The sequence below is a fragment of the Phyllostomus hastatus genome, unplaced genomic scaffold, assembly GCF_019186645.2.
Source record: "Phyllostomus hastatus isolate PE091 unplaced genomic scaffold, TTU_PhHast_1.1 phas_contig_1162, whole genome shotgun sequence".
Classification (NCBI taxonomy): Eukaryota; Metazoa; Chordata; class Mammalia; order Chiroptera; family Phyllostomidae; genus Phyllostomus; species Phyllostomus hastatus.
Genome location: NW_025333537.1, coordinates 965,768 through 988,420, shown reverse-complemented (window position 1 = coordinate 988,420; position 22,653 = coordinate 965,768). Strand labels below are relative to the sequence as shown.

The following is a 22,653-nucleotide window of genomic DNA, read 5'->3' as shown; positions in this document are numbered from 1 at the left end:
GTCGCTCTGCCTTTCAGAGCCTCCCCTTTCTCACCTGACAAGGGGGTGATAGTCCTAACTTATTGGGCCGACATAAAGGACCCCAGACCATGGCTTTGAAGCAATTCTCTGCCTTCAAAACCGTGAGACAATATGTTAAGGTCCAGAGTGCCCCCGGCGCCCCTGTCCCGCACACCCGTGTCGGCTGTCGGCAGAGTCGGGCTTCCGCGCCCAGGATTGTACGGGACCCCGTGGAACAGGTAGATGCGGCGATGCGTCGGGTTATCTAATAACACCTGTTCTTTAGGCGCCAATTACTAATTAATTCCCATGGAATGTTTCCACTGGAAACAAACTAATCTGGAGACAGAAGCAATCCCAACAACCAAGATATATAATTGAGATAATCGCTGCGCATAAATAACACCTGTGAGCAGCAGGCGCCGGCACCTGGCTCCGTGGAGAACGTGGAAGACGGTATCTGCTCCAGGGCAGCGGCGGCTTTTTTTTTTTAATTTGATTTATGCCTTTGACCTTTGCCTCCTCCCCAAGGGAAATACGTTATTAGATTTTTGTTCGATAGAGAAGAGTTTGCACTGAACTCTTCCGTCGTTTAATTAATTCAGGCCGGGGGCTGTCTTCACCCCTTCCTGCTGAGAACAAAGCTGTCACCAAGTCTGAGTCACTGTCCCCCCTAAATAGCTCGGGCATCCATCCCCTCCTCCCTCTCCCCGCCCTCGTCACATGTCGCCTGTGTCTCCCATTTGGCCTCCTCTCCGGTCTGCTGGCCTCTGGTCCCATCCAGGCCACCTCTCTGCCACCTGATCTTCAGAGACAGAATGCAAACGTTTAAATACAATCTGGACTCTTCGGGTTCAAGAGCCATCAGTGGCCTTTCAGTGCCCCAATGATACAACCCTTAAGGATGCATACTTAGCTCCTGCCCTCCTGTCACCCTTGATGGGCAGCTTAGAGCAGCCTGGGGTCCCCCACCCCGTCCTCACCTCTCCACCTTTGCCCACGCTGTGTCCTCTGCTGGGCCCTGGCGTGTCCCCTCTGAAACCTCTTCACCTCGTGAGCAGTTACCCTCTGAACTGGGGCCTGGGCATGGAGACTAGGGTCTCCGGTGTTACCTCGGGCCCCTGGGGGCAGGGGGAGGGCCCCACCTTTCCTCTCCTGATCTCTTGCATTGACCCTTAGGATAGTGCCTATCATTTTATCAAAATTACCCCTTTGTCTGTTCTCCTCCTTACCTTCCAAAGCCTTAAAAGCAGGGCCCGGAATGAGTGAACCTATTAAAAGACCTGCCTCCAAATCACGAAGGTGCTTTCAACCCACAGAGCCCGACATCAGTACCCGGGAGTGTAAGGACCACCTCCCAGAACCACTGCCTGCGGGCCGCTGCCGTCTCCGGGCTCACCTCCCGGCTGGAGGCCCCGAGTGCTCCTGGAGGCCCCGCTTTAGGGGGATTCTGGCTCAGCTCCAGGCTCACCCTGGCGGGCCCTCCAGGCCTGGTGTGCCTTCCAGACATTGAACTCCCGGGGGCGGTTAGGTAGCAGTCTGAGCAACCCCCAGCCCCACCCCATTACTGCATGGAAGACAGATAGCCCTTGATTCATCCCCAGTGCCTTTAATGAAGACATTTGTCACCAGGTGTCACCCACGCTTCCTTGAGACATTGAAACTAATGAGCGAGCCCTGGACAGACGACCCTGGTGGGAGTCCTCTGTGCCAGCGAGCAAGCGAGCGCCTTCAGAGCCCTTGCCCAACCAGGAGCCGCGGGACAGCCAGCCCGGGCCTTTTATTTAAAGAGGCTTTTTCTTTTTTTTTTTTTCTTTTCAAAGATTAGGTGGAGTGAATTGATTCAATATTAACATAACCTCCCGTCAGAGGAGAGAAAGCCCAAATCATAATTGGTTAAAACCATGGTTATCTCGGGCCTGCTCACCCACAAATATTGACACTCCCAGCGCTGTGACGAATGAAGCGGGAAGAGGCCGGTACCATTGGCGGGCAGGGGAAGCCGCCTCTGCGTCCTCCCAGGAGGCCTTGCTGCCACTGAGCCCGGAGACCCCGGCCCCTGGAGCAGTGCAGATGCCCCCCCAGTGTGATAACATCCACCTTAACAGCAACAATGCTGATGGTGAGCAGCCCTTGTTGAAGTTGCACCAGGCACTGAAGGAGCGCTTAGAGGTCATGACCTAATTTTCTCCCCCACACCCACGTGCATGTAGTGAATTCCACAAGTAGGGACGTTTGCAGCTTGGGGGCCCGAGGGTAGGAGTGTGTCTGCACAGAGCACATGCTCAGTGAGTGAGTAGGGTCTGCTGGGAAGGGCCGCGACTCTGCACAGGAAGGGGCTAGTACTGGGTCCACGTTACTCGGGAGGAGGCTCAGCATAGAGGAACCTTACCGGAAGTCACAGAATATGGGGGTCAGTGAGGAAGGCCTGGGATTCTAAAAAATAATTTATTTTGAATTTCAAACTTACAGAAAAGGATTCTTATATGTCCTTCACTCAGATTCACCAGTTTTTTACATTTTGCCTCCTTTGCATTGTGGTTCTCACTCTGAATTACATTTTCTGAATTGTTTGAAAGCAAGTTGCAGACGCAGTGCCCCTCTACCCTAATCGAAACCAGAGCAGCCAGCACTGACGACACCCTGATCTCTAACCAGGGGTCGGCTAACCACGCCCCTCGGGCCCAGTCCAGCCCCCTGCCTGTTCCTTGTTCACTTTTTAAAATTACAGCTTGTGAGCTAAGAATGCTCTTCACGTTTTTATTTTTATTTATTTATTTTTTGCATTTTACATTTTTTAAATGGCTACATTTAAAGTGGTTGTATAAGTACATACGTACATTTTTTCAATTTTCCCTCTTGGTCCGAAAAGCCTCACATTTTTACTATCTGGCACTTGAACACAATGTTTGGTGACTCTTGGCATTTCCTGCTGACTGTTCGCATATTGCCCCGTTTATGTTAGCTACAGCATCTTCCCCTCCCTTTCCAGGAGCCGGGATGCAAAAGGGCTTGCGTTCTGTTTTCACGATGCCAAAGAGCCTGGGTCTGTCTTTCTATTTCAGGACACCGGCCTCTTTGGAGGGCTCGGGCCAGTCATGTGGAGGAGGAGTGTTTTTCTGTTTGGGTGAACTGGACTTTGAACTCCTGTCTTTTTCAGTTCAGAGCCTTTGGGATTCGCGAGGGTCTGAGGGCGATCCCAGGACACAGGAGTTCTGACTTCATAACCGGGAAATTCCCCGGCAAACGGGGACGCACTGGCCGCCCATCCTAGAGCCAGCGTCTCCAGTCCCCAGAGAGCCAGGGACGGTAGAAGGGCCCCTGGCCCCACAGGAAGGCTGGTTCTTAAAGGTGCCCGGTGGATTTAGGGGAGAGGGCGATGGACCAGATGCCAGTCCACGAGCCTTCCCTGGACTATCTGTTCGTGTTGCATTTAGATGAATTGTCACCACCTGCATGACCTGGCCCCGTGTCTCACTCTTCCTCCCCATTTATGCCCATGAGAGTCATTGGTATTAGTATGTGCCATAGTCGGCTTATCCTCCTGGCTGTTTTACGAGACTTCTATCACTGTTGATCCATTTTGCTCTTGATGGACATGCAAGTGGCCTCTAGATTTTGGTTATTATTAATTGAGCCTCTGCGAACATTTTTTTCATGTTCTTTTATGGGGTGGGGGCACGCGAGTGCATTTCTGTAGGGTGTACACCCAGAAGTGTGGTATCTCAGGGTGATAGCGCCCATGTTTCTCAGCTGTAGCAGACGCTGACAAGTGGTTTTCCCGGGGTCTGTAGACGTGCACACTCCTGCCAGAGGCACATGAGAATTGAACGTGAGTTTGAGTAGCCGAGCGTGGCGGTGCAGGATGGTGGGGCCGCCTTCTTCGGGGGTCAGCCCGGGCCTCTCGACCCAGCCCTCCAGCTTGCCATCAGTTTCAGTGGGGGCTTAGGGCTTTCTTTTGTAAAGTGAGGAAGAGCTGGACTCTCCCGGTATGTTTCCTGTGTGTGTGTGTGTGTGTGTGTGTGTGTGTGTCTTTTCTTTTTTGCAAAAGATCCTCATTATAAAGAGACATCTCTGTAGAATGCCCGCTGCCTTGATCACCACCCGGCCAGGACTCAATGGGGCTTCCCTCACCTGTCCCAAAGTGAGCTCCTTTCCATGCTGAAGAAAGGGATCCACTTGGGGACCCAGGCTTAGCTGAGCACGTCTGTGGTCGCTCTCTGTCCAGGTCATCAGGTCGCCTTCTCCTGCAGGGGAGGGTCCTGCGCACATGGCCCCTAGTGTCTGGGTCAGAGACCCTTGCTGGGGAGGAGCCAGGGGGCAGCTGGACAGGGATGGCTTCCCTAGGGGTGTTTGGGATTCAAATGGGCAGCTTGGGGCAGGGGGGCAGCTCAGGCTGCAGATGCACCCCGTTGCTGGGTGGGTTAGCAATGCTCTGAGCTGACTTTCTGGCCTGGCTGCCCGCAGTGCGTGCCTGTGGAGCCCCTACCTTGTGGGGCGAGAGCTGAGCAAGCTCCCAGTGGCCTCCAGGGGCCTCCAGGGGCCCAGCATCTTGTGGACAAACAGACTCGGAAGCACACGGATCCTGTGCTATTTAGGGCAACAGCGGGGTGCGGGATCAAGGGGTGCTGGAATATAATACAAGAGGGGGTATAAATGGGGTGGGGGCGGGGAGGACCTTTTATGAGCATTGTATCCCGCTTTTCTAAGTTTGGGGTTTTTTCTTTCTCTGGAGAGCGATAGTGCACCCAAATCCATGGTCACCAGAGGGGACACTGTGAAGGCAATGTCTGAAGCCTGTTCAATCATGTAGGACCTGGGCAGTCCTCAGGGCCTATCATACAGAAATCAGGACAGACCCTGGCCCCCTCAAAAAGAGACTTAAAGCAAGCGAAAGGAGACCTGCTTTCCTCCGAAGGTGGTGAGGGCGTGCCTGGGGGCTCATAAGAAAAAAAACCACGGACTTAAGAGAGATCCCGGTCCTGGATCCAGGACCTGGCCCCATTCGTTGTTTATTAGCTGTGTGACCTTGGCAGGGTAGCTCCCCTCTCTGATCTTCAAGTGCCTCGTCTAATAAAACAGCGAAGAAAATATGTGTTTCATAGAGTTGTAACGTATTGTGAATTAACATATGCAGGGGAAGCATTCACTCGGAGTAGTTAATGATGATCCCACTATTAATGGGGATAGTTATTCCACTGAAGAAGATGGAAACAATAAATACTCAGATGCATCAGTAAATGATGGCCCTCTGGCACAGTGTAAGGACAGTTATGGAATGTGTCGCATATGCCCAGACGGTTTGAGATCAAGGGCACACGGAGTAGCCACCATATGGTCCGAGGAAATTCCCCTTTGGAGCCACTGTCATCCAACTTGTGAGCCAGCAGACAGGCCGGTGGTGGGCCTGGCCTGACACTTTTAATGCGTTTGCATTTAACAGATTTGTTGGCTCTCAGGGCTGCCTATAGTTTGAGCTGTTGGCGATTCCCTCCGGGGAAAGTCTTCTGCTGAAGGCTGATTTTGCTGAGTGCCCTGATGGGATGTCAGGGCCAGGGACATGTGGAGATTGGCCACCGAAGTCGCCGCCTCTCAGAACACCCCCGTGGCTTGTGCACTGCGGTATTTTTAAATCCTCCGAGTTGTTCGACCAGGCCCGGAAATCCGTGTTCTAACCACTCTGCCGAAATATCAGTTTTTCCTCTCCCTGTTTCATTCCATATGTCAAGCCAACTCATCTATAGCTTAATAAGGAGTTCAAAGCAAACATTGTACCCAGGTATTTAAAGCTGGCAGATGGCTTCACATAGGAAAGTAATGCTATTCATCGGCTTGTAGTTGATGTATATGTGATAGGAATCTCAATTGCCCTCGCACTGAATGAAAGGACGTGGGTGTTGGGGAGAGAAAGCCAGAGATGAACTCAGCGATAGAGAAAGACTCGTGTGCGGAGGGGGCTGTGTGGTGGCCCAGAAATCATCTGGCGTCTCATGGACTTGAATCTGACCTTGAGCAAGTCACTTCCCCTGCCCAGGCTGCAGTTTCTTCCTTTGTAACAAGACGAGGGCTGACTCCGCCCTCGCAGGGGTGTTGTGGGTGACAGTGACCGTGAGCATCCAGCGGCCCACACGGTGGGTACTGGAGGAATCTGGTTCCCTTGAACACGTGGCGGGAATATTTACCCGTTGCGGGGTGGGGTCCAGACACAGACTCGGTAAACAATAGGGGATTGTTACTGTAGCGCAGGGTTTTGGGCGGAGCTGCTTTCATCCGCCTTCTGGCAGAGCAGCATCTGCAAACGCCATCAGCAGCGGTTTTGAGTGTTTGCTCCACGGCTGACACCGTGTATGCACGCTCTCCTCTGACGTGCTCGGTCATCCCATGTTGAGGTTCCAGGTGACAGCGACCCAGCTCACATTGGTTCAAGCAGAAAAAGGGAAGTTACTGGTCACAATATTTTTAAAATTCTGAGGCTAAACTGCCTTCAGGCTTGGCTGGATCTAGGTGCTCCAGGGATATCATTAAGAATGTGTCTCCTGCTTTAGCAACCTCGATGTCCCCCTTGTATTCTTAGGCAGTCTCTTCCTTCTTGGTGGGAAGGGGGCCCCCAGCCACTCCAAGCTGACGTCAGCCATACTGGATTCCTGTAACCAACCAGTACGGCCAGCAGGAGGTGGGGCTGTGATTGGCTAAGGCTGAGTCACATGCATCTTCGCGGGGCTCGAGAGGGGAGGGTCAGCCCCATCAGAACCACATGGCGGCTGGGCACTTCTTGCAGGGAAGATGGGATGGATGCTGCTGTCGAAAGAAGGATGAACGGATGCTGTGTAGTCCCATCACCAGTGTCCCCCCCCGCCCACAGAGCCCATGTGGTGGGCACGTCTGTTACAGAAGCAGCATGATGTGACAGCTCAGAGGGGAACTTGGTGGCCAGCTCGCCACTTAGTGCCTGTGTGGAGTTCAGTAGGTCACCTGACCTCTCTGTCCCCCAGTTTCTTCAACTGTGACAGCAGGAAGGGTTACTGGCCTCACCTCAGCGTAATGTTGCAAAGGTCACGTGCACCATCGCATGCCAGGTGTTCAGGGCCGGGCCTGGCACAGAGGGTGAGCGTGCCGTCACAGCCTGTGTGGGCGGCGCCCCCTGGGCTTGTGCGTAGCTCACACCTCTGGGATCTATAGTCCCCCGGGCGTGCGAACCATTATTTCCCCCACTTTGTGAATTTGTATTGATTTTTATAGGAAACAAGATTTGGAAGAGAAAGAAAAACATGAATGTATCCAAAAACCGTCCGAGCGTATTGTGGGTCTGGTCACACAGTAGGTCTGGAGAGGGGTGGAGGGTTTTACCTCCACCCGGTATCGCGCAGGCCCAGGCCAAGACCGAGATGACGCAGGCTTGCGCCGTGCACGGTGGACACAGCTGTGCTGTGCCCAGCGTCCTGCTCAGTGAGCTCGAGCTGCGCTTTGCCCCACTTTGTGAGCAGGGGAACCGCTGCTCAGGGAGACCCTGTCACCTACTCAGCGTTGCACACTAGTAGTCAGTGAGTCCATGGAAACGTGCCGGTGACTCGGAGCTGAAAGGTGTAAGGTGGCAGCTGCCACCCGGGGTCCTTGTTACCGCCCCGGCTGCCAGAGCTGGAGCACAGACCCCAGTAACCTTTTCCGTGGAGCTGCCTGTCACCCAGCTGTCCTCATGCCCCCCTTGCTCTCTGCCACACCTGCACCTCCCCCTGGGAAGGCAGCGGCGGGCAGCGGGGGGAGGGTCACGCCGCTGAAGCTTGACATCGGCTCCAGTGTGACTTGCCACCCGACTTCATAAAAACGTCAGTCAAGCAGCCTCCGTATGGAAATAATGTGCAGTGAGTTATTCTTCCGCCAGGTCATCCATAATGGAAAATCAGCCCGAGATGGCCCTGTATTTCTTCCTGCTCCCTAAAAGGGTAATAAATTGAGAATTTTTAAAGCACGACACTCAGACGACTTGTCAGCAGCGGCCTGGAGCCTGCCCAGCGGCGGCCCGGGGCTGGGGGATTTCTGGTTGGGCCCGTCCAGATCTTACGAAAACCTGGGCCTGCTGGGCCTGCTGGGCCTGTGTGCCTCTGCAGACCCCAATTCCAGTCTGCCTGGAAGCCTGGGCCCCGAGTATCTGCCCCTCCTGGTGGTGTGACCTTGACAGGCTGGCCTCCCCCACCATTCTCCTCGCCTCCAGAATGGTGTTATAAACCCCGCTTCTCAGGCTGTTTAGGGGTGTGACAAGGATGAATAAGAGCAATACCACTGATACTTCTTTGGCGTTTTCCCATGGCTGGGCACTGTGCTAAAGCACTCTCGTGTTTTCACTCATTTGTCCTGCAGAGATCCTGTGAGCATCTCTCCCCATTTCACAGACATGGAAACTGAGGCACAGCCAGGGTTAAGTGGCCAGCTGGGAGGAGCAGAGGGCACAGGTCTGGCTCCAGCACCCAGACCCTGACCTCCACACATGCTGGACTCGGGCGCTGGGCGAGCGGCAGTGTGTGCTGGCTCCTCCCGCTGCCCTTGGGGATGAACTTGTTTACCTCCAGACGGCGCCCATAACGGCGTGCTTCCTTGGGCCGCCACTCCGACCCCAACTCCAAGTTCTTGCAGGTCTCCCTGATTTGTCCACCTCTCACAGTGGAGTCCTCAGCCGGGTTCAGGCCGTCACGGCACTGCCCGAGTGGCTTCCCTGACGGCCCCAAGCCCCTGAGCTAGCTGCTGTCTCTGCCATTGAACTCTGCACTTTAACCCGTCCTGCCCGTGTGGTCAGACTCTTCAGAGAAGGGCCACGGGGCCCAGCGAGGAAGAGGCTGGGCTCCAGGGTCACACCAGCTGGGCTTCCCTGCTGACCGGCTGTGTGGCCGTGGGCATCCCTTCCCCTCTGTGAGCCTGTCTCCTCCTCACCAACTGGTCCTAAGGGTGGCACCTTTTTCCTAGAGGTGCTGTGAGGCTGTTTGTTGAAGCACAGCGCCCTGGCAGTGGTCCCCAAGCACCAGTAGCAGGCGCGGTCATTAATGCCCAAACCATGATGGCCAAGGTAATCCCATCTCCAACCTGGCGTGAGCTAAACATCCGCCAACATCCCTCCCTGCTCGCCCCAGGGAGACTGGGGGAAGGAAGGAGCCTGTCTGCATCACACACCCTACACCACCTGCAAAAGGGGGTTAAACGCAGCCTTCTGTACTCCAGCGGCTGTGAGGACCACGGCGTCGTGCTGATGGAACCATCAGCCGAAGGGGCCGCTGAGCAGAGGGGGCTGCGGTCATCCTCTCCGGCTCTGCCCTGACGGGTTTCTTGCGACGGCTCTCACCGGCCTTCTGGCCCCGGGCCGAGCTGCGCAGCCTGGCAGCGGCGCCCCGTGTGATGCCTCTCCCCCCACTATTAGTTCTCTGATATCAGCTCCCACGATGGCCCGTCTGTCGCTGCCTGCCCGCACCTTGAGTTCTTCGCAGCACTCCCCCACCGTGAGATCCTTCCCTGTTCCCTCCACTGCCGCTCTGATCGGAGCACCTGCACCCCCGCCTCCCTGGGGGATGACAGCGGTGTCCTCACCAGCCCCCTATTCTCAGTCTTGTCCCCTGAAGCCAGAGGGAGACCATGCCACCCTCCTCCTTAGGGGCCCTCAGTGGTTCCCCTGCCCACTGAAAAGAAACCTAATCTCTGCACGCTGGCTCACCAGCACCATCTCCTCCTGTCCCTCTGTCCAGCTGTCCGGCCACACTGGCTGTCTTTCTGTTCCTCAGCACCAAGTTCTTTCCTGTTCCTGCCTCGGGCCCTTTGCTCTTGCTGTCGCCTCCACCCAGGGCTCTCCTACCCCTAAATCTGCACCTGGCTGTCTGTCTCCTTTGCGTCCTGTAGGTGTTAGCTCGAATGCCTCTCCTTAGTGAGGCCTCTGACTCTTGCATGAATCGAGGGCCGGGGTGGCCCTGCCTGCCTGCCTGCAGCGTGGTGGGCGGGGCGGGGGGCTTCCTCCCGCCTCCCTGCCTCCCAGAGACCGCCAGCGGGAAGATAAGGCTGTGCCTGCCGCCTCATGTCCTCTGCCCATGATGCTCCAACAATGCCAGTGACCTCCCCTCGCTGCACATCACATCCCTCAGTGCGTCTCAGTTCCTCCTAATCACGGAAGGAGATGGACCCTGAGCCCTCCTCTGGCGGGCTCTGCCCTGAGCCTGAACGCAGGGATACGTTGTTCTCAAGGGCTCGGAAACAGGGCTTTCGTGGGTGATGGTGGCTGGTAGTGGGCGGGGCTGGAGCTGGAGGGGCCAGTGTGAGGAACCTGTGGGACTAGGCCAGTGCCTCGATGTCCCCACCTGTCACCCCAGTAAATCCCACAATTTTTTTTAATGGGGATATTAGCAATGTCTACCTCACAGATCTGCGATAAGGACTGAAAGAGGAAATGCAGGCGGACCCTTTGACGTGACATTCGGTAGTTACGTTGAGCGAAGGGCTGCCTCCCTTTCCCCCATGTTCCACCGTCGTCACTGTTATTCTCGCATCCCGGACGCTCTGAGGGAGACACCCTCTGCCCAGTTGGGAGGGAGACTGAATGATCCCAGGCTCCGCCCACAGAGCGTCCCCCACCTTGGCCAGTGGTCCTGGAGTGACCTCGCCTTGACTCCTCTGTTTTCCTTTAATAGACCAGTGGGGTCCCCTCACTTACTCGGTGTCCCCAGGGCTCAGAGATTGTTTACACGCCAACTCAGGACTCCGGTTTGCCCTTTCCCCCCTCTGTCTGTGAGCTCCACCTTTGCTATTAACTGCTTTGAAGGGACGGTGGGTTGGCAGTTGAGAAAGTGCACTGGCCTGGGCCGTACATGTGGTGTCTTTGCTCCTCAAAGCTGTGTGACTTTGGGCAAGACACTGCCCCTCTCTGAGCCGCAAGTGTTTTCCGTAGGTGTTTTCTAAGGGTGTTTTCTGCTCAGAGATGCTAGGGTTCAGGTGGATTAGGGTTTGTGCACAGATGTGGTATTTTCCAGAGGGGACTGTGTCTTCTAGAGCCACATAGGTGACTGTACCTTCTCGATGGCCCTACTTTGCGAGGATAGCAGGCCTACTGTGTGCAGGTGGGTAGAAGGATGAGAAAGAAGGGTGCAAAAGAGAATTTTTGTTTAAGTGGGTGGCTTGTAACCTTGAGAATCTAAGGAAAGTCACGGATCCAGGAAAACGCTCGCATGTGGAGTGTTCTGAACGCCATTTAAAATGGGGTTCACACCTCTGGTTGAGAGATGTCTACGGGCACCTCCTCCAGGAAGCTTCCCTGACCCCCATCCCACATTCCCGGCATGCTCGTGTCCTCCTCCTGTGACCCGTACTCCTCAGAGAGGCGGCGATCACCCATTCCTGCTGTCTCCCCCGCAGGAGGGCAGGAGCCAAGCTCACTGTCCCCTGCATGCCCCGTGCCTGGCGCTCTGTGGGTGTCAGCGAGTGTTGGCTGAAGGGAACTGGGCACTAGCTGGGGGTGCTGCAGCGGGGGTGGCCGGGCCGTATTTCACGGAGCCGGGCCTGTTCAAATTTGAGTGGGCTCAGAGCGGGCCTGCCTCAAATGCAAATGCACAGGCTTCCCCCGGCGTGGGATGATGAATGGTTGCGGAGGCAGGAGACGGAGGTTGCCCGTGAATGATTCTGCTGCCCGAGAGGGCCTGGGCTGCGCCACAGGGGAAGGACGTTCTAAGGGCAGCGTCACGAGGCCTCTTCCTTTCTCCTCGCCCTCCTGCCTGGTGCAGCTGGAGCAGAGCGAAGCCAAGTGTGAGGATGCCCTGAAGACCCAGAAGGCGCTGACCGCGGACCTGGAGAGCATGCACAGCGAGCTGGAGAACATGACGCGGAGCAAGAGCCTGGTACCTACCTGTCCCTTCCTGAGGCTGTGGGGACCCGGGCCAGCGCAGGCCTCTGGGCTAGCATGGACGTACTGTGTGCTCAGCACTATAAGAGGGAAAGGGCACTTATTGTGGACCTACTGGGTGCCACCTCGGAGGTATGGGCATCCATTGTAGACCTACTGGTGTTCAGCACCCTGAAAGTGCAGGCATCCTGTCGTGAGCTGAGCATTATAAAGGTATGAGGGCATATTGAGGGTCAGCTGTGTGTCCACCTCTGCATAGGTGGGTGAAGAAGCCTGTTGTGGACCTAATGTGTGCTCATTACTGTAGAGATGCAACTGCTGTGAGCCTGCGTGTGCTCAGCGCCCTGAGTGAGATTGCAACTTCCCGTTGTTGCCCAGAGCACGCTCGCCACTGCAGTGGCTCTCAGCCACCTGTTGTAGTCCTACTGTGCACTCATTATATACTGGGGACTTGGCCATTATCGTTGGGCGACTGCATGCCCAGTCTCATCAGCAGGGACAAAGGCAGTCCCCATGGGCCCACTTAGCTCACGACTATAAGGGACCCAGCCACCTACTATGGACCTGCTGTGTGCTCTCCATGGAACAGGGACAAATGGACATATGTATCTGTTGTGTTGGTGAAAAGTGGGCGTGGGTTTCTAAGTCCCCTGTTTCTGGCTGTACAAGGTTGGCTTAAATGTATACTTTGTGTGTAAAATCCTAAAGCTTAGGTGTAGCTAGAGATTTATAGGCAAAAAGCTTGTCTTGAGGTCCCTACTGGCCCTTTGGTCCCAGATTCTATTTGCACTGTGTTAAGAGGAACTTGCCCCCCCCACACCCCCTGCCCACAGCTGTCATACCCACCGCATGCATTGACACAACCGTGGCCGCCTCTCCAGGTGGCTGGTCACTCACCTGACACACCTGTAGGTGAGCCCCCACTGGCCGTTCCTCAGTCCCCCCCCAGCCCCCCTTCTACCTCACCTGGACCCTTGCCCTGCCTCCTGCCAGGTGGACGAGCAGTTGTACCGGCTGCAGTTTGAGAGGGCGGACCTCCTGAAGCGCATCGATGAGGACCAGGATGACCTGAACGACCTCATGCAGAAGCACAAGGACCTCATTGCTCAGGTAACAGCCGTGTGGGGAAGGAGGCCTGGCAGCCCTGGGCTGGGTCTGTGGGGGATATTGAGAAGGTGAGGAGGTCGGGTCCCTCCCTGGTCTGGTCCTAAGACCTCCACAAAGTTACATAGGAATTGTGATCCCTATATAATAAAGGCCACGGAGACATATGGGAACTGTGAAAGTTCACGCGGCCTTCGGGGAAGAGAGCATCACCTTCAGATGGTGTGTGCATCTCTGGAGGACACCTCCACCAAAAAGTGTGTGATGTATTCGTACATCTGTCCATCCGTCTGCCCGTTGAACATTCATCTATTCATTATCCTTCTGCTAATCAATCTACCCATTCATCTATCTACTCTTTTATCTACCTGCCCAACACCTATCCATTCATTTATCCATCCATGCATTAACCATCCATCCTTCCACCCATCTGTCAACCTATTCATTCATTCATTCCTTCATCCATCCATCCATCCAGCCATTCATTCATTATTTGCTGAATGGACGCCCACCCTGTATTAGGCACTGTGCGAAATGACAAGGATGCTGTGTTGAGTAAAATCGCACCCCGTTCCTGCCTTCACGTAGCTTTCTTTAGTGGGCTGGACAAAGCCTATCACGTGCTCACCCAGAGCAGAGTGGGGAGACTTGCAAACCGAGCTAAGAGTCCAAAGCTAGAATGAACATAGTTCTACGAATCTTGACCTCGGTTGGAGGTCAGGGAAGGCTTCGCTGAGGAGGTGGCGCTAGGATGGAGATCTGAAAGAGGAGCAGGAGTCCATTAGATGCGAGTGGAAGAGTGAGGGAGCAGCACGCACAGAGGGCCTGTGATGGTTCATTTGTGGGGCGCAAGATGAGCTCTAGGAGGCCAGCGGAGAAGGGCCATCTCACGGCTGTGAGGCATCTGAATTTCATCTTACATGCGACGGGAATCGGCGGCAAGCATTTTAGGGGCAAGAGCAGGAGAGGAGCAGCCAGGACGCTGCCCTAGACTGTGAGCTCTGCAGTGACAGGGTTCACCCGTCTTGCCCGGTGCTGCACCCCAGAGCCCACATGGGAGCCTGGCAGGGAGTAGGCTCTTGGCAGACAGCTGCTGAAGCAATGAAAGCTGCAGTCCAGGGGAGCGAGGACGTGGCTTGGACCAAGGAGGTGAAGTGGAGATGAAGTGAGCAATGTGGGTGAACCCAGAAGACAGTTAGGAGGCATGTCAGGACTGGGGGGAGCAGAGGCTTTGGGGTGCAGCTGAGGGAGGTGACGCAGACCCCTGGCAGATTTCTGATCTGTGTAACTGACCTGAGTTGGGTAACTTCCCAGCAGCTCCCCTCAAGAGCCATGAGCAGCTCCCCTATTACCCTGTCCCCCCAGGGGAGACCCACGGAGAGTGCCTGCCAGGCCTCAGAGGCACCCTGCGGAGATGGGATCGGAGGGAATTTCCACCAAACGGGAACAATAACAACAAAAAGAAATCAGTCATATCACTGACATGATGACCACCACAGAAATAGCCTGTGCCATCTTCTGCATTTGTGAATCCTACTTTTGTTCAAAATGAAGTTTATTTTGAGCATGAGTTAGCTACAAAAGCAGCATACTCATATGCCCATTGTAAATAACTTAGATCATAAATGCATGTGGAAAACAGAAACTGAGGGGCCCTCTCACCCTCTGGAATCCCTGTCATTGAAGATAATCACACTTAGCAGTTTTGTTCTACTTTTTTCAGGGCACTTGACTCTCCATTGCCTCCTTTAACCTCTGAACCAGCCTTATGTAGAAGGGCTAAGGAGAGACGATCCGTCCATTTTACAGACGGGAGTACTGAGGTGCAGGAAGACTCTGGGGCTAGCCAAGGCTGGTCTCTGGGTCCGGAACCCTTGCTACCCAACATTCAGAACAGCCCTCTCCGCTCAGAGTCTCGTCCTAGCCCTGTGGCCGGCCCATTTCTGTCTGGGCTCTCCAAGGCGCCTAATAAAGTTATAGACAGTTGACCAAAGCTCCGGGCTTATGTAACGGGAGTGACTCGGTGAACGTGGAGATAAAGGATGTTGGGGAGGCTGTGACAGGTGCCCTTTGGGAACCAGCCGCTGTCAAAGAGACTCTGAGAAATGTAGCCATCGGTGGGTGGGGAAGAAGGGATTGCCAGGGGCAGTTTCCCAGGAAAGCCTGCAGTCTCAGGGTGATTTTTTTTCTCTTTTTTTTCATCTCTCCAGTCTGCTACTGACATTGGGCAGATCCAAGAACTGCAGCTGCAGCTGGAGGAAGCCAAGAAAGAGAAGCACAAGCTGCAGGAACAAGTATGTGCTCAGCGCCGCCATATTGCGGGGGAGGAAGAGAAGGGTTCCCCTCCGGGACCTCACACTTTGGGTCCCGGAAACAGTCATTCATTCATTTATGCGTTCACTCAACCTCAGTCCGGTGCCAGATGGACTGGGTGCAATCTTAAACAGACACGCACTCCTCTGACCTGTCCCCTGTTCAGCATCCAAAGAGGCCCCGTGCAGTGAGACTCATCAGCATTTCAGAGAAGGGTTCTCGCCCTCTGAGAAGTGGCTCCAGGGAAATGGAATGCTCTGCACAAGACAGGACCAACATCCTTTGTGAAATCTTCCTTTGAGGCATGGTTTCTCCAGCCATCCCCGAATTTCCCTCATTAGCTGGTGGGCTGCTATTATCCAGGACATTCTCAAAGCTCTGCCTGACTTGCTGCGTGTGCCTGCTCAGAGTAACTGTCAGGGAGACCGAGTTCCAAGCGGATGTCCGCGGGCGCTGGGTAACAGCCAGCGCTACAAAGCAGTAGCAACGGTGGCTGTTCGCTGGGCGCTAATGGCACACCCGGCGCTCATCTCCTCCAGTCCTCACACACCAAAATGAAGAAATGGGGTTCCAGGGAGGGAACTGACTTGCCCAGTCTCGTCCAGGGAGAAAAGTGGCGGAGCCGGGTTTTGAACTCTTGAGCTTGGCGCTCAGCTCCCACTCACTCTGGTTGTGTCCTCTGAAGCTGAAGCTTGCTGTCCACAGGCCAGCTTTGCTGCCCTGACAGAGCAGGGAAAGGAGGTGAGAGAAGCACTGATTGAAAGTCCTGTTTTGGAGGCAGAAGGCCCAGAAAATGTCACCTCCCAGCCCCTGAGACCCAGAGGTTGGGGCTGGTATGAGGGTCCTCAGTTGGAACCTGCAGTTCTTGCTTGTGCATTCATCACACGGCACCTGAGCCAAGAAGGAAGCCGTGTGAACGGACCTGGGGCTGGGTCCCACATGTGGCTCATTTCATGATTCAAGGCCAACGGATGGCCAATGGCCTCCCCCCCCCACTTGTGGTTGCTCCCAGCTGCAGGTGGCTCAGATGCGCATCGACTACCTGGAGAAGTCCACCGTGGACCGAGCCATTGTCAGCAGGCAGGAGGCGATCATCTGTGACCTGGAGAACAAGACGGAGTTCCAGAAAGTGCAGATTAAGAGATTTGAGGTACTTGCTAGTGTGTCAAGATCGCTCAGGCCGAGAGAAGTGAGGGAGGCCTTTTCTGTCACCTCAGTCCACTTTTCCAGCATCCCTGCATCCACTCCTGTGCCTGTATCCGGATACACCGTACTCATCCATCTCCCGGTCAAGTCCCTTGTCTCCCTCCTGCCCTCCTTCCTTTGGCCGCCCCGTTCCACAGACTACGTGTCTGTTCAGCCCGTCCACCTCCATCTGTCTCCATCCCACCGCACAGGCCAGCGTCATCCCCCCCTCCATGCATTCTTTTCTTTCTCTCTCCATTCTTTCTTCTCTTTCCTTTTCTTTCTTTAGACCTTGATCCCGTCTGCCCATCTTTGTATCGGTGGATCTAATCCCGCCGTCTCCATCTACCCACTCATCCACTTGTGCGCCCAGCACTCCTTTTGAGCAGGAATTTCTTTCCCCTGTGTGCGAGGCTGTTTCAGATGTATGCACAGATCCTGCTTCCTAGAAGCAGAGAGCTCGGTAGGAGAGGAGGGTGAGATATGTACATAAACACCCAGAATGTGGAGAAGGGGCCGTGAGGTTTGAAGGACAGAGGTCCCTTCAGGCTGCAGAGTCAGGGAGGCTGCCAGGAGGAGGTGGCAGTAACAATGGACCTTGATGAACAAGTAAGACTTGGATGGGCTGGGCTGGAGGTCAGTGGTCTTATTGACATTTAGCCCTTTAGGCCGATGACACGAGACATTCGCAGAGGAGATTATCATTGTTGAAGTCCTTGCACACCAGCTGCTCCCCTTGACATGCACTGCAGCCGCCCGGGACAGGTGGGGCAGGAGAAGGTGGCCACAGGGGGGTCCCGTGATTTTGTCAGGATAAAGCCAGGCAGTGTCTGTGACAGGAGCAGACCGACGCTGGCCCTCACTCTGACCCGATCCCAGGCTTTAATTTCCCGGCCGCCAGCTGGGCCACCCACCCACTGTGGACAGCGAGAGGCTGCTCTCCTCGAGTGGAGACATTTCCTTCCAATCCCCTCTGGGGCACTTGGTCTCTGAGAATCCCGCTGTGGGTGAAGAAGAAAGAAAAAACTTGTCTCTGTCCTGACCCTCAGGGACTCTCAGAATTTCTTTCTGAGGGGATCCCTCAAGGCCTGCTTGCCTCTGCAGATCACCTCAAAACTTCGATCCGCTCTATTTCAATAATTAAATACACGATGGCAGGCTGTGCCATGTATCTTTCTTTACTTGATTCTAGCACAGTCGAGTGACAGCAGAGAAGGAAAGAAAACTGGTAGAATAACTTCAGGTGGCAGATTCTATCTCCAGATGCACTTTTCCCCACTGCCATCATTATTTGCATTTAGCAGAATCCCGGGTCCTTGAGATGGGGTGCCTCGGGGACAGTTTGAGAACTACTCTGCTCCTTCTAGCCCACCTGCTGTCTCCGAAAGTGGTGCCGGCCTCCATTTGAAAGGCGAAGGAGACGGAGTAATTACGCTTTTCCTCGGTCTCTGATCAGCAGAGGGTCTCAGAGTCCTCAGTGCGGGCCTGAAATATTCATGTGGGCCCCGTTTCGTCAACACCTGAGTATTTGCCCGTCAGGACCCTCCGGTTCCAGGCCTGTTGGCCCGCTAATGAGTTCTGCGGAACAGCCCTCCGGTTCGTTTTCTGCAGCCGTGGAGGTGCCCAAGCTCTTCTCTATTGTTCCGTTGTGTCCCCATGGGTGTCCCCCCAGGAAAGGAAACACGCTGTAAAGCACTGGAGCTGAGGCTTGTGGGAGATCACCCCCTCAAACTCGCTGTTTTGCAAACCGGGAAACGGAAACCCACGTCTGGGGAGGGCTTGTTCCCAGTGCAGTGTCCTCACCACTGATCCGTCACCCACCTCCGAAACCTGGGGATGAGGGAAGGTACTGTAAATGCGACTGATTCCCACCCCTTCTCCAAAAGTCCTGTGTAGGGACTGTCGTCACACCCGTCTCCTGGAGGGATTAGATCACTGGCCCAGAGTCGCTCTGCCAGGAAGAGGTGGAGCTGGGACTTGAACCCAGATCCTATCCAGAGGCAGGGCTCTCGTCAGTGTACTGCCCTGCCTCTCAGAATAGCAGTTACCACTTCCTAGATTTTTAAAGTAAATTCTTTATTGTATCAGAAATGAGGATAATCATCCTGATGATAAAAACACACAGAGACTCAGCAAAGGATGCCTCTTCCCGGAGCCCCTGGCCTCTGACTGTGAGGTGGGCCTGTGCTCTCCGACCCCCTTCAGGTCCTGGTCATCCGGCTTCGGGACAGTCTCATCAAGATGGGCGAGGAGCTCTCGCAGGCGGCCGAGGCCGAGTCCCAGCAGCGGGAAAGCAGCCAGTATTACCAGCGGCGCCTGGAGGAGCTGAAGGCAGACATGGAGGAGCTGGTGCAGCGGGAGGCGGAGGCCAGCCGGAGGTGCATGGAGCTGGTGAGTGGCGTCCCCAGCACGGGTTCTCGTGTGATGGATGGTTTGAGATTGGGGAGGGGGAGTCTCTGAGACCTGCAGGAATAGGCTGGGAGCAGGGCCACACTGGAAGGGGATGGGCAAAGATGCTGCCATTGGCTGCAAACCCGGTAGGTGGGCCCAAAGTGGACCAATGGCATTCACTCTGGGATGGTCTCTGAGCTCCTTTCTGTCTCAGACTCTAGTGCCTGCCTCCCACATTCCACTCCAAAGGCAGGTGTCCTCGTGGGAGGAGGAGCGGGTCAGTGTTGATTAAATGTCTATCTCGCACAAGTCTTAACATCCCTAATATCCTGTAATCACGGCTACCCCAGGAAGTCAGAATTATCCCATTTTACCCATCAGAGAGCTGTGGTTTCAAAGCAGTGAGCTAACTTGTGTAAGATTACACCTAGTAAGGGTCAGTGCTACTTCTGGACTATGAATAGCCACAACAAACACAAAAAATGAAAATGGTAATGTTCAAGCCACTGTTTATTAGACACTTGCTGTATGCCAGGTTCTGGGTTAAACGCTTGTCATTGAAAATCCCCTATCAGTATGGCGAGGTAGGTGCTATTCTGATCTCCACTTTACAGATAGGGAAACTGAGGCACGGGGGCATCAACATGTCGAGCTGAGGCCCCGAACGGTGCCTTCACTTGCCCGAGGCTGCGTGCTAGTGAGAGTGTGAACCCAGGTCTGTCCGACTCTGCAGTCTCTGCTTTTGTCCATCTAGTGACGCTTTGCTCCCTGGTGTGGTCCACGGAACCTTTTAAACTCTGTCTCCTGCCCAACGGGAAGGTTTCTTCACCCTTCGGTGTACTTTTCTGAGACCCATTTCCTGCAGAGATCGCAGAGCACCTGAGAGAGCTTGCTCTTCCTTCTCCCCATGAGGCTAAATAGCCCTAAGACTCCAGGTTTTCGCCTTGGGGACCCAGGAGGCATCTGGCTCCCCCGTCTCCCCCACCGCCCACCATGGCACCTTCACTGAGACAGCCCACGGCATTTCAGCACTTGGCCCAGAGGCCTCTAAGTCTCGGTCATTAGCTTCCTTCCTGCCCTCTCCGCTCTGGTTTTGTGACAGGTCTCACCAAACTGTCCTCCAGCAGGTACATATCTTTGGCCACTGCCTGCCATGGCCAGTGTCATTCCCATCAGCTTTGCCCTTGACAAGCCGGCAGGTGAGGCTCTGCACAGAGGGGAGGTTGCCCACGTCCAGGTCCCGTGACTGGCAGCTGCTCCAGTCCCGTCGGAGACTCTTCCCTCCCATTGACAGGGTAACCTCCCCATTAACCAGCGTTGCTTCTGAGGCAGCTGAGCTCCCCGCCTGCCAGCTGTGGCCGGGAGCGAGGGAACATCCCAGCCTTTCTCCTCAGACGTCTCTTTAACTGGCCAGGCACCCAGGCCTGCTGGCCAGATCAAAACGGAGTTTTCTCTCCCAACTTCGCTCTTTTGCTCTCTCCCTTTTTCTCCCTCTCCTCTGCTTCCCTCTCTGCCCACGTTATTCTTCCTACCCCCTTTCCCAGGGACACATGTAGATCTTTCAAGACCCTAAAATACTTAAAAGATGACAGTGCAACCCCCATATATGAATTAAAACTGTAAAAGACAAAGCTCGCATGTATGCTGGAGTTAGATCTGCATCCTTCTCTGTTTTTTCTAATTGCAAGATTCTGGAAAAAATTATCCAGGCTGAACTTTCCTCTTTATTCTGGTGTGTTTGTGGCTGGGAGGTGTATTTGTTTTCTAGGTCTGCCTTAACAAATCACCCAGAACCGGGTGGCTTTACACAATGGAAACCGATTCTCTGACAGTTCCGCGGGCCGGAAATCTGAAGCCCAGCTGTGGGCAGGCTGTGCTCCTTCCGGAAGCTCTGGGGGAGACCCCTTCCTCGCTGCCCCGGGTCCTGGCGAGTCCAGGCGTTCTTTGGCTTGTGGCTGCATCACTCCAGTCTTTGCCTCTGTCGTGACATGTCTCAAACATCCCTCTGGCTTTTTCGTGTAAGGACGCCTGCCGTTGGACCTAGGGCCCAGCCTAAGGCCAGGTTGGTTTCATCTCGAGCTCTTTATCTTAGTTGTGTCAGTAAAGACCCTTTTTCCGAGTAGGGTCACATCGACAGGTTCTGGGGGGCATAACCTTTGGGGGAGGCACCCTTGACCCCACTACAGGAGAGGGGGTGTGTTCCTGCTTCGCTGGTGTTCTGCAGGGATTCGGCACAGCTTCTTGTCTCCTCGGTAACTCTATGCACGGGCAAAGCTCAGAGGGACAGTGGCAGGCGGGCAGACCCGTCCTAACTGTGGACATCCCCAGCTCACCGACCTTTTGCCCTCCAGCATGCCCCTGGCCTTTGGGGTCCGGGATATTTTCACTGGGAGAAGACAGTATGTTGTATTTTTTTATATCTATCACTCATGCATTCATTCAACACATATTTATTTAATACCAGCTGTGGGCATGGCACGGGGATGGGTGTCGGTGGGGCAGGGCAGGGAATCATAGGCCCCTGCGGGGCAGAAGCTGACAAGGTAGACAAAACCCAGCTCCGTGGGAGAGTTCGGTGAGTGCTGTCACTTTAAAGATGAACCCTGGGACCCAGGCCCCTCCCACTGGCTTGGCTTCCTGGAACTTCCCCAGGTTTCTCAGGAGATGCCATCTCATCTCTCCCCATCCATGTCCCTGTCACCTGTGTGCCTTCCTCCGCCCCCCGCTGTAAGACCGAGGGTGGCTGCTCCATGCCATGTGGTCTCTGTACACTCCACCAATGCCTGCAGAGCAGCCGGGTTCTGTCCTTTCCTCCTTGCACGGTGTGTGTGTGTCCCTAATTTCTGCTGTGGGCCGAGCCTCGTGCCAGATGTTGTGCACCCAGGGCGACCAAGACGCTCCCTTGCCCTCAATCTGCTCCCATTGAATGGAAAGCTACGGCCAAGGCCGTTGCCTGTGTATTTGATACATTCCTGTGTCAGGGCTGCTCAGAGCTTTCACCGGTGATGCAAGGTGTCGTTTCAGGGACCATGCCCCCGTCACCTCCATAGATCATTTCTGTGGGTAAAGCATTGCCCTCTCCCTTTTCCACGTATGAAATTCAAATCTCCCTGGGGGAGAATAGAATGATTTCCTAACTCCCTCATCCAAACCTGCCTGCCTTCCTTCCTTCCTTCCTTCCTTCCTTCCCTGGACAACTATTTATTGAGTTACTCTGCGCTCTGGGCCTCTGCAGACGCTGCCTTCTTCCACACCCACATCAGCCCCGGCGGGTGGAGAACTTGCAGGCTGGCACTCGGTGGGGGGGCCTTGCCCGGGGCTGCAGAGCTGGTCTGGGCAGCCCTGTGTGTCCCACTCTAGATTTATCCCCGAGTCTCCAGTTCTGCCCTTCCAACCCAACGCTGCTGAAAAACAGCCTCTGCTGTGGGTGACCAAAAAAAAAAAAAAACAAAAACGGGCCCCACACTCTGAGCCCTGGCGAGAGGCGAGAAGCGTGTTGATGGATCGTCCCTCCAGGTTCCTTCCCTCCGGTCCCCAGCCTCCACTGTTTGTCACCGTTGGTGTTGGTTTAAAGGCTGAGAGTTGTTCCGTGTGAATGATTTATGCCCTTCGCTGGTGCCCGGGCACGTCCCGATCAGGATCAATTATCCCACCGACGGAACTTCCCTTCCCAGAAAAAAGAAAAATGAGGTTTTGCCATTAATTTTAGTAAATGTCCTATTCCTGGCGACTCCAGGAGCCATTATGGGGAAAAGAATCTTCTGGCCTCTAAATCATTCAAGTCCCTTTGTCACTGG

At 54.7% G+C, this 22,653-nt stretch overlaps 1 protein-coding gene across 2 annotated transcripts in view; it reads left to right on the top strand.

The window, feature by feature from the left end:
* Positions 1-22,653, top strand: part of MYO18B (myosin XVIIIB) — a 225,154-nt gene that overhangs the window by 141,822 nt on the left and 60,679 nt on the right. For both annotated transcript variants that reach the window (XM_045843131.1, XM_045843139.1), the window contains exons 35-39: positions 11,745-11,858; positions 12,857-12,973; positions 15,178-15,261; positions 16,293-16,430; positions 18,671-18,856. In XM_045843131.1, coding sequence (XP_045699087.1) covers positions 11,745-11,858; positions 12,857-12,973; positions 15,178-15,261; positions 16,293-16,430; positions 18,671-18,856 — 639 coding nt within the window. The remainder of the gene's footprint in view (positions 1-11,744; positions 11,859-12,856; positions 12,974-15,177; positions 15,262-16,292; positions 16,431-18,670; positions 18,857-22,653) is intronic.